The following is an 11,743-nucleotide window of genomic DNA, read 5'->3' as shown; positions in this document are numbered from 1 at the left end:
AAAGAAGAAATGAGGGAGGCCCCCCCACAGTAGCTCCCCTACCACACTGAGAGCGGGCGTAGCAATGGCCAGCCCAGCCCCCCTCACTGCCACCAGTGAGCCCCCAGCCCAGCCCCCCTCACTGCCACCAGTGAGCCCCCAGCCCAGCCCCCCTCACTGCCACCAGTGAGCCCCCAGCCCAGCCCCACTCACTGCCACCAGTGAGCCCCTAGCCCAGCCCCACTCACTGCCACCAATGAGCCCCCAGCTCAGCCCCCCTCACTGCCACCAATGAGCCCATTGTGCAGTAAATTGTAGGGCTCTGTGGAGCTGCCCCTGCAGGAGGCTCCCTGCTATTTATTTTCTCAAGGCTGCACACTCCCACTTCCCAATCACCTTCTCTAAATTGAGTGCCTCTTGGCTAAAATAACTTTGGTTAACAATAGCAGCTCTGAATCACTACTTCCCCAAATAGAGCAGAATGACTGGGAACTGCTCTTTCTTCTGAAAGCCCAGCAGGTATGGAAATAGACCACAGCCCCTGGACAGGGCAGTCCCCCAGGCATAACTGGGACTCACTCTGCCTGGTCTGACTCCCCCATGTTACAGATGGGGGGCTTGGGCCCAGATAAGAAATGGGGCTGGGGGCCTGCCAAGGTGACAGCTGGCCAGGGCCAAGTATCCAAATGCCCCTCCTGGTGTTCTTTGTCCCCTCAGGCTCAGTCCTCTCTGACCCTTTGCCTCAGGGGCAGTAGTGGAACTGCCCTGCAACCCACAGTACAAGGGTGCCTTGCACAGATAAAGAAAGGGGTAGTAGCTTTCTAATTTGTAAGCTCTAATCTGTCTAAGTAGAGAACTCTGTCCCTAAGGAGGTTCCTTGGTTCAACAAAGTAACCCTTCCCCCGTTTACCAAGCACCTACAAAGAGCCAAGTGCGGGCTCTGCTCTCCAGAGATGGATGGTTCCCCACGTTCTGGACATGGCCACTCTCCTGGCCCCACCCTGGCCAACTGCAACAAGAACTCTGCTCACAGCGCCCAGGCATGGGGGCCAGGGATGTCCTCTATACATCCTCTGGAAGCTTTGGATTCCCTCGTAATATGGATCCCAAATGTGTGTAATGCATCATCCCAGGGGAGGGGTAAAGGGAGTTTCACCAACCAAGCTGAGGGAGGCCCCGAATATGGGGAGATTTTAGGGTACTTCCCCTATAAGCAGCAAAGTAACTAGACAGAACTATGAGACAAAGCCCTTCCTCTTATCTAGCCTGCCGACCAGGTGAAGATCACTCCTGCCTCTGTCTGCCTGGGTGGCACATGGTGCAAGTGCTGGGGGCTCTCCTATTCTGGCATGCTCTGGAAAGTTGCTGCAGACTCTGCTTTGCAGGGGAGTAATTAGGGTAGCCGAATAACAGCCCTGCATCAGCTGACATCTGTCCATCCAGAAGTGTCCACAGCTGCCACTGTGGCTGTGCCCACCTGAAGGGAACCTCCTTCCTTCTGCCCAGGCTTTATCTGGTCCTTCTGAGGTCATCAGGAAACTCCCAAGTGTCCACCCAAGCAGCTGGCCTGCACCGGCTGCTCTGCAGAGCCCACTGCCTGGAAACTTGCTCCTGTGTCATTTGTCCCCCTCCCTCTGTTCATATCAACACAGCCCCTGGTTCTCTGTGGGCTGGCCATGTGAACAAACCCCAGCCCTGGCAAGCACTAACGGGATGTAGCTAGAGCTCCGATAAATTATTCATTAAAAAACCAGGCAGGTTGTTGGGGCTTCTCCAGATAGCCAGCATGAGATCACAGCCACCATGAGCCCATGAAGACTGTTTGGAGACCTAGATGCCCCATGGACTCAGCAGAGACCCCAGGCCCTCACCAGGACCAGCCCTGGTGGCCAGCCCCATGGCCCAGGCAGGCTGCTGCGTGCCCTGGTCATCTGGGCCATTTCCACATCCTCACTCCTTTCTCACCCCAGATACCTCTCCCCATCCTTCTTGAGCCAACCCACAATTTCAGCCATAAAAGAAGTGAGTCCCTACAGACCCATCTGTGCAGGACACAGGTAGAGGGGCTGGGTGACCAGTCGCCTCCATTCTGAGTCTCTGCCCTGGGCCCCTAGTCCCCCAGCCCCTCCTGCAGGACCCCGAGCCTGCCCAGCTTTCCCCAGCCCAAATCCCAAATCGATGTCCTTACCCGATCTCCCTTGATGCCCATGTCGCCTTTAAAGCCAGGAAAGCCATCTTCACCCTGCACGAGAGACAAGAGGATGTCTCAGTCTGGGCACAAGGACCCACCTCCCAGAGCCACTCAGCACAAGGTCCCCCAATCTTGGGGCTGTAGCACATGGCCTGGCAAGGAGTGAGGTGCTAGTCCCCGTGAATGCCTTTCCTATTACTCCTTTGCATTTCCAGACATAACGCTCTGTGGTTCTGGCTGGCTCAGTCTAGCAGAGGCCCTGGTCTGGGGGAGGGCCCAGTCTGGCCCTGAACCTTCTGTGTGGCTGGTCTGGGGGAGGCGGCCCGAGCTTGGGCATCATTCCTCATAGCAGCTCTGCCCTGTCCGCCTAGCACTGCAGCTCTCTAATGTATGAACAGAGTCGGGGTGGTGGAGGTGCCCCCAAACAAACCCTACTGGCCTCGCAGGTACTGCCACCTGGGAAGGCAGGCCACAGAGACCCGGAGCCATCAGTGCTTCTTGGGAATCGGGGAGTCACAGGTAAGGCTGCCAATGACCTGCTGGGCCCTGGGTCTGGTCCTTCCCATGCAGGAAACCACAGAGGGACCCGGAGCCTCTCCTGCAGGGCGTGGCTGGCACCAAGAGAGTGGCCTTGGCTGGGTCTTATGCTCAGGATTCAGGGGTCACATCTTAATACAACAAGAGTGAAAGGCCAGCAGCTGGGGACCCAGCCAGGCCATAAAATCTCAGGGCCCTGCCAGGACCTGGCACAGAGCAGGCCAGCTTTCTGTGACATGGTGAAGATCCGGCCATCCCGTCCAGCTGCGGCCCAAGGTCCTCGTCCACAGTGTTCTTGAAGTGCTGGCAGTGTATCAGCAGTGGCCACACATAATACAAGAAGCCCACAAAGACGGCTCCTCACCACTGCCTTCTCCCACCCAGACAGTCTCAGGCTTCCTGCCGGGCCGGGGACAGCATAGTGACTCCCCGTGAGGAGGCATCCTCAGCACAGTCCAGTCAGCACCCTCTCAAGCGGCCCTGTCTCTGGCGTGAGCAGATGCAGTGACCACGGTGGGACACTGAGAGACCATCTTCTAAAAGATAAGAGGTCCCTAGCGAAGGTACCCCCCCAGAAACCAGTGTGCCAGGAATTCTGGGACTCAGGGACCTGCAAACAGCCCTGCCAGGGGCACCAACTGTAAGGGGATTCCCTGTCCCTAGACTCCAGAGAGCTCCATTTAGAAGGCAGTGCTCTCGGGTGGCGGAGTTGCTGAGAAGCTGCCCCAGAACAGACATAGGCTCAGGGCTCTGCCACGTAGGAGACAGTCTCTGGAAAGCACCAAGACAGCACCCTCCCGCTTTGCTGGTCCGACCACCGGGGCAGCAGACTAGGGTGCTTAGCAAACGCCACCACGCAAGGGCCTTTTAGCTGATGCATTATTTCTGCTCCATGTGAACACTGAGTAGGTCGCCTCAAGAATAGTTTTAAGACCAGCAGATGCCACGGAAAGGATCCGGGCAGCTCCAGCCACAGGTGCCAAGTGAGGGGGTGCCGAGTGAGGGGCTGCCGAGTGAGGGGCTACAACACGCACACCATCTCAGCACAAGCACAGACACCAGGCACCCCACACAGCCCTGCAGGCCCCTGCATCGCTGGGAAACCCCGCGGTCTGCCTGGCAATGGAGCCTGGCGCACCTTATGGACAACACGTCCAGGGGCTGCACAGAATGCAGGGACACCCACAACAGAACAGAGGCCAAGATGGGAAGTCAGGCACAGAGCGAGCTGAGCGAGCGGCACCAAATCTGAGTCCAAATCTGTGCCTGGACTGAGCATTGAACTTGGCTCTGAACTTTCTTCCTCCAAAACAGAGATGAAAGTGTCCAGCCACAGAGGTGCACGTTGTTCAGAATGCCACAGCTACAGGGTATGTGGAACATTCCAACTGGCAGCCTGTAGTGGCACCTTGTAGCTTTGTGTTAACCAGAACGATCCCTCTAGGCCTGACCTCATCCCTGGCCACAGGCAACAGCATGGTTCTCTGAGCCACACTGCAATGCTCATCAACGCCGCCTGTCACCAAGCCAGGTGGGCCATGCCTGATGCAGTCACCTGGCAGCACCGTTCTGCCCTCAGAGCTGGGTGGGGCCCGGTAGCCAGCTCATCGCCCCCCCCTTGCCTGGCTCTGCTACATGATGTGAGTTTCTGCAGCTCGAGAGGCTGCCCAGGGAAGAACATTTAACAACTAAATAGACCTTTCTGCTAGCTGCCTCCCTCCCTTCCACTGGGGAGGAAACATGGGGTGGAAGGTTGCCCGCTGGTCCCTGGAGGGCAATGGGGGGCTGTGCATTGCTTCTGGGGGTGGGTACACAAGCCCAGACACCCTCAGCCCCAGCGGCGACGTGCCCAGGGCCCATCCTCCTCAACTTGTTTTCCTTTTTGTAACCCACATACCTCCCGCAATGCAGTGTCACCCCCCTCCACATTCAGGGTGACATCCTCCTGCACCTGGTGGGAATCCGCTCTGGACTGGGCCGGGCTACTGCTGGAGGAACACACTCACCTTCTCACCCTTGGTGCCCTTCAGGCCACGGATGCCATCTGCGCCCTGTGCAGCAGAGAAGGAAGAAGGGACAGCAGTTACAGGAGGGAGGCTCTGCTGAGCTCCCGCTCCCGCAGGCACAAGTCAAAGCCCAGAGCGCCAAGAAAGGCTAGACTTTCCACAGCTGGAGGTGGGCCCAGCTGCCTGCCCCTCAGACAAGCTCTTTGGCACAAGTCTCTAGTTGAAGGAAGAGGCTCTCCCGTCCTCATACAGCCTGCGCCCAAGGCCCAAGAGAGACTCAGTGTTTGTGGTTCTTGGGCTGACTTCCATGGACTCCTCCCCTTTGTGCAGGAGACCCAAACCCACCCCAGCCCTTCCAGGGACCCTTAGCCAGCACAATCTGCTAATACGTCAGACATCTTGGAAGGAAGTGGGGCATGGTATGTGGGTCAGGACAACTTGTCTGGGTCCCAGACCCTGCTCTGTGGCCTCTAACAGTGTCCTAGACTTCTGTGTGCATCAGTTACCTCGCTCAGGGAGTAGAGATGACAGCCCTTACCTCTTGACTGCTGCTGGGAGGGGCACAGGTGTGAGGCCTACAGGACCGCACCAGGCACACAGCAGGTGTGTAATAACCAGTAGCTGCATACCATCTGGTTATTTTAATTCTGTACTATCATTAATGTATGACATGTTATAATATCATCAATTAATGATAACAACAATAATTACTATGCCTGTAATCAGTTCAAGACACACCATTGCCTCTCCCTGCTACTCAAGAATCTCCAGGACAGGCCCAGGCAGCTTTCCCAGTGTTCTCACCGAGCCAAGAGCCTCCGTCAGGGGAGACGGACCTGGTGGAATTACGCAGCCATGTCCTCACTATTAATGCCTGACCTCTGACCTCCCAGCAGGGAGGCCACGAGCTCTAGAGACTGACCACTGACTCCAGTGGGTGCCTCAGCCCCCTTCCCATGGGGCACCCGAGAGAGCCAGGCCTCCCTCCCAACCAGGCTCCCAGTCCAGGCTGCAGGAGGGTCTGGGAGCCACCTCCTTTGAGGACCCAGGAGTCACCAGCTGCCCTCTTGTGGCCAGAACCTTCCAAAGACCTTGCAGCTCTGGCCGCTTCCTGGGTCCTGGGGAAGGAGGGCTGGAGACAGGTGCTCTGCAGAGCCCTGGGGTTGGGGCTGCATGGCCCTCCCTGGAGAAGCAGCATGATGGGTCACTGCAGTTCCCTTGAACTGATCACCCGAGGACTCGGAGCATCGGGAGATGCCAGCAAGCTAAGCCAGGCACACCTGCACACTCAGCTGTCAACAGTGACAGCTGCTCTGGGCCCAGCCCACTACCACTGATGGAGAGGCACCTGACACATGGATCCAGGCCTTGGGGCAAAGCCAAGGTACCCAGAAGGTCAGGGCAACCTGAGGAAGCTGGCAGCTGGGGACAACTCCTGCTCACGGAGCCTAACACTAGGTACACTGACGGGGACAGCACCACAGGTCCCTGGAACCTCCCTCAACACCCAATCCATCGGCAGAGAGGCCGAGGCTTAACGATCTCCCTCGTGCTTGCTTCCACCTGAGCCTCTGATGGGAAACACAAATACAGGGCAAGTCCACAGTGGAGGCAGCCCAGCCGCGTTTGTGAGCTAGCGCCCCTGGGGTGGCCCGCTGCAGCCAGCGCCTGGCACAGCCCCTGCACACCCAAGCACTGGAAACATGTTAGCCCACTGCCCGCAGGCCCGTGCTCTCCAGGCACTTTTGTTTTGTTTTCTAGCAGGTCAGCTCCTTCCAGAGTGGTCCTGACCAGAAGCCCCAAGGGGCCAAGAGAACAGGTGGGCCACTGGGGCTGACCGGGGCAGGGGCACACAGAGGCTCTCTCTGACTCACTGCATCCAGGCTTCTCCACAGAGCAGGCTTTCAAAATAGCACTAGAACCCCACACAGGAGGACTTGTTAGGAGAGGAGGTATTTTCCTTTTTAAGGCAGTTTTGAATTCTCTACACACTTGTTAAATAAGATAGTAATTTTAGATTCCACTTATTTCCTTTGAAGCTCATCTAAAAATCACAGATGTGGTGGAGAATACAAAAAGGATGTAACCAACGTGGGGACCCAGGTTTAACCTGCTCAGGTATGCTAGCTCCTCAGCGTCCGGCACCGTCTGGCTCTCGATCCCCTGTCTGGTGCGAGCCCAGCAGCAGGGTCTGTGCATTTGGCATATCTTTCCAGTAGTGCTAAACACCCTGGTGGGGGATCTGGCACCACTGTCTTCCCTCTGGCTGGGTGGGCTGGGGACACCACCCACCCTGCCCTGCCCACCCTTCTGAAAAGAAGATAAGAGAATCACCAAGATGCCTCCCAGGCCTTATGATCCATGCCAGAGGACTGGGACCAACTACACAGGAATGGGGTTTCCCAGCTGCAGAACTTCTGACCTTTGGGCCAGGTAACTCCTTGTCTTGAGGGGTTGTCACATGCACTGTGGGGGTTCAGCAACACCCCTGGCTTCTGCACACTAGATGACAGTGAACCTCCGTAGTCACACAGGAACTGACCTCTGTTGAGACTGGCTGAGCCGGGGCATCCTTACAGCAGCAGTGGGCCGCTGTGAGCAAGGGAAGCAAGGCAGCCACAGCTACCTTGCCTTTTATATGAGCTTCAGAACGGCAGGGGGCAGACGTGGGAACAGCCCAGAGAGTGGCAGGGTTTTTGCCTAGGCCTGGGGAGGAATTCACAGCAGCTGTGAGCTCTTAAAGGGTGGTCTGATTTTGCTGATAGTGAAGCCCTTCAGAAGGGCAAGGGCAGAACAAAGCCCAAAGAAAAGTTAAAGGTTAAGTGAAACCAAAGGAACATCATGCTATGCTCTGAGTATCATGTCTCCCAAAATTTATATGGTGAAACCTAACAACCAATGCAACAGTATTAAGAAGTGAGGCCTTGGGAGGTGCCTAGGTCATGAAGGTGGGGCCCTTGTGAGCATGATTAGTGCCCTTGTTCCAGGCCCAAAGGTGCTTTTTGCCCCTCCTGCTATGTGAAGAGCTGCCTAGGAACTGGCGAGCAGCCCTTACCAGACACCAGGTCTGCCAGCACCTTGATCTTGGACTTCCCAGCCTCTAGAACTGCAAGAAATAATTTTCTGTTGTTTATAATCTATGCAGTTTGTGGTATTTGGGGGACATCAGCCTGAACAAAGACAAAATCCTTTCTCAGGAAGAGCATAGGGCTTTGGTGGAAGGTAACTAGTTATCTCTTACCAGGGACTGTCTCTAATGGTGACAGTTCAGCAGGCGTCCTGCCTGCTGCCACCATCACTGCCATTTGGGCCAAGGCTCAATAGGTGGCTGGAGCCACTCACGCTATCTAACTCACAGGAGTACCAGCATCTATTTTCCCAGCCAAAACTGTTCCAAACCTGGGTTTTCCTTCCACCCTCCGCTTCCAAGTCTAACTGGATTGCTCATGTCGTGAATGAATTTCAATCAGATAGACAAGATAAGAGCATTCTCCATAAACATTTTAAAGCAAACACCTTTTTAGCTCACAGAAGCAGCATTATGCAATTAGCCATGTATGGGAGCTGGCAAAGACTTTGCTACGCGAGAAGAATTTATAAGATACACATGCATCGAACACACATAATCAGCATTTCTGCTAAATTATAACCCTTATAAAATTCTCTAGGTGTTTTGCTGGTAAAAAATGCTTTAGGGAGAAACCTGACAGGCCCCAGGCCCCCACCCATTGGGAGGTCTCTCCTCAGTGGACCCTGAACTTGGAACATCCTGATTTCTGGGAAAAGGAAGTCGGGGCCACCCAGGGACAAAGCCCAGGCACTTAATTAGGAATCAGTAAATCCAGCTTGAGTTCCTCCTGACTGCAGTGTCAATTTTAGTGTAATTTGGGGCAAATCACTGAAAACTGAGGTCTTAGGTTCTCCCTCCCCCAAACCCCAGGGCAGCCACGCACTTGTGATGTGCAGCGAGGCTTGGCAAGCGTGACGAGGCATCTGGGGCTATGCAGATGCGGGCAGGGGGCTTAGCAGCGTCTTTATGCAAATCCCTCCAGCTAAATCAGTTGAGATATGTAGTGTATATTTTCTCTCACATCCAGTTAAAATCATTTTGACAGAAAGAATCATCATGAACTTCCCTATGCAGCTTCTCCGCGGCATCACTGCTCTCAGAGAAGCTTATGTGCACACCTCCTTAGGGGCGCGTCCCTCTGCGCACACAAATGCTGACGTGTCCGGGGAGCCGCTGCACAGAGCAGACACGGCCAGGGCGACGCCACAGAAGGGCCTGTGTGCTGGACCCCACCTCGGAGCTCTGTGCCCCATGTAACATAGTTCTAGGAAGAGCCAGAATGGCAGAAACCAGCTTTGAATGAATGGACACTAGCCATGAAACCCACTGGGCACCACACGGACCCGCCCAGGGGCTATTGATAGGGACAGACTCTCTTCTTCACTCTTTGAATGTGCCAGTGGCTCAGAAGAAATATTTCCGAGCTTCCCCGAAAAAGCGGCTGTGGCTGCTGTCTGTGAGGATAGCAGGAGCCTGATAGAGGGACACACTGAAAGGCATCAGGCCAAAAGGACGTCCCCATCCTGACAGATGGGCACGGGCTTGCTGGCAGCTTTGTCACGGACTGGCTAAAGACTGTCCTTACTCCCAATCAGCTCTCTCCTGCTAAGACCCACTGCCCCAGGACCCAGTGATCCCATTCAGGACTGGAAGGACCAGGTCATTCCAGCTTGGGCTGGAGGGCATTTAACCACAGAGGAACTGCCATGCTCTTGGGGAGACCTGCACCCATCTCTCTCACCTTGACTCCTCGAGGACCTGGGTAACCAATGGGACCCTGAGGGCCAGGAGGACCCTAAAATGAGAAGAAAAAGAGACCATCAGCTACATGTCGGATTGGGGTGCCCGGGTCATTCCAGTGCAAGGCAGAGTGCCCCCAGCCAAATCCCTCCTGCTGTGAGCAAAGGCAGCGTCCCAGGTGAGGCCTCCAAAGAGGCTCCTATGGGGATGCCAGAGGCACCTGTGCCCGCCCCATAGGCCCTGCCCTAAAGCTGGAACAGCAGGCTGTGCCTATGATAAGCAGGGACATCTGAGGCCAGTTAAGCCCCTGGGCCATGTCAGCAGCCTAGGAACTAAGGGGTGGGCCAGGGTAAAAGGCTGGCTTTGCTGCTCTGGGAGGCGGAGTCACCCTTGAAGAAACACACACTGAGCCCAGGGCCCCAGCAGAAAACAGGAAGGAGAGCCTCTGGCTGGGAGAAGGGACAGGGGCTGGGTGTCTGGAGCACGATGTCCTCCAACAGTCAGAGGGCCTTGGTGATGACCGCCCAGAGCTCCCTGGGGTGGGGCATGCCCCCTGGTGGGGCATCAACCCCAGGAGACCTCTGCACTGGACGGCCCCCACCACATCCTCTCAGGCCCTCTCCTCACAATGATTGTGACAACAGCCATCAGCACCGGAGAGGATCAGCTCTGCGAGGGCAGGGCCCCATCTTCCTGGCACACAGTGGAACTGAGCCTGGTAAGTTCCGGGGGAATGGCCCTTGTTCAGGTTGGAAAGTCAGTTCCCAGAATGGCAGGTGCTCAGGGGGCTCTAGGCCCTGACAGCTGATCAGCACAACCCCAGGTGGCCCCAGTATGCCTCCATCTCTGACCGAGGGCCAGAGGCTGTGCCCAGGGACGGGGATACATCTGAGCCAGTGCTGGCCCTGTGTGGTTAAGACCTAGGGGACAGAGCTCAGATTGGCCAGCCCCTTGAGGACCCAGGAGGACACAGTCTGAGACCCTGAGTCATTCTTGCCCCTCAAGTCCGTGAACGTTCAAGGGAACAGCAGTCTGCAAGGCAGGAGCCTGTACCAGCCTGGGCACACAAGAGGCACAGGTGGGCCTTTGCCACTAGCAGTGCACAAACCCCACACATCCTGGGCTCAGGATGAAAGAGCCGGATGGGCCACTAGGAGCCGCCCCCCAGCCAGGGGGCTATAGGAAAGTGAGGGTGCAGCCATCTACAGGGCCTGCTAGGGCTTGGCTTTCCATCCAGACCCATGATAAAGCACCCACTAGCAATGGGGCAAGTGTCTCCTATGGGAAGGATTGCTGCAGGGAGGTTTGCCCCACTGGCCACTGTGACTTCCAGGGGAGGGGGGAGAAAAAGGGAGAGGAGGCAGGGGGAAGGGTCATCAGGCCTCTCCAGCTCTTAAAGGCTACAAAGCACTTCAGCAGGTTGGGGAAGGGGGACTGGCCACAGTCCCTGCTGTTCCTGGAGACTCTGCCCTAGCCCCACCACATCCCTGGCAGGGGTGCACTGACCCAGACAGGGGGCACCTCATGGGCAATAATGGGGACCCTGTTTCCTGGGAGGGAAAGTCTGGGTGTCCTCGGCAGAGACACTTGAGCATGAGCTGAAGCTGGGGTATCCTGGAGTGGAGACTGAGCCTCAAGCTCCAAGGCCCACCTGCCCAGGACGCTGAGAGGAGAGAGGAGGGCAGGGCGTGGCGAGTACCCACCTGACCGCCTTTCTCTCCCGGAGGGCCTTCTTTGCCAGGGTGCCCCTGTCAGAAAAGAAAAGGCCTTGGTTAGACATTGGCCACCCAAGAAAGTAGCCTCCTTCAGGCTTCTGCTCCCCCCACAGCACCAGAGCACATGGCTCTGATGGTTGAAGTTCCCTCATTTCCTTCCCTTGCCAGGAGCAGGATGAGCGCAGAAGTCCTTGACAGCAGGAGAGCAACCAAGCACAGCTGCCCGCTCCCAGCCCTCAGCCTGAACTAGTCAGCCCAGAGCTTCAGTTGCCTCATCTGCACAGTGGGGACCACAACACCTTGTCAGTCCTCGCCGGGCCGGGAATGTCTGCACATGGTGGGCACAGTGGCTCTTGGCTCAGCTCACCCTCTAATGCAGCTTCCACAGGCCACAGACCCATGACTGAGGATGGGATAAGGAAGGCACCTGCTCCAGGTCATCTGTGGGGTCTGGGGTTGGGCTCAGGCTCTGGGCGCTGCACTTCAGGACTAGTAGACCCAGGAA

The 11,743-nt window shown here is 56.4% G+C and overlaps 1 protein-coding gene across 2 annotated transcripts in view; it reads right to left on the bottom strand.

Moving 5' to 3' along the window:
* Positions 1-11,743, bottom strand: part of COL5A1 (collagen type V alpha 1 chain) — a 179,024-nt gene that overhangs the window by 57,085 nt on the left and 110,196 nt on the right. For both annotated transcript variants that reach the window (XM_003794863.3, XM_012808312.2), the window contains exons 26-29: positions 11,227-11,271; positions 9,525-9,578; positions 4,714-4,758; positions 2,168-2,221 (exon numbers count right to left, since the gene is read on the bottom strand). In XM_003794863.3, coding sequence (XP_003794911.1) covers positions 2,168-2,221; positions 4,714-4,758; positions 9,525-9,578; positions 11,227-11,271 — 198 coding nt within the window. The remainder of the gene's footprint in view (positions 1-2,167; positions 2,222-4,713; positions 4,759-9,524; positions 9,579-11,226; positions 11,272-11,743) is intronic.

Source organism: Otolemur garnettii, unplaced genomic scaffold (genome assembly GCF_000181295.1).
Source record: "Otolemur garnettii isolate 467f Iridium unplaced genomic scaffold, OtoGar3 scaffold00087, whole genome shotgun sequence".
Taxonomy (NCBI): domain Eukaryota; kingdom Metazoa; phylum Chordata; class Mammalia; order Primates; family Galagidae; genus Otolemur; species Otolemur garnettii.
This window is presented reverse-complemented; position numbering and strand designations above follow the sequence as displayed.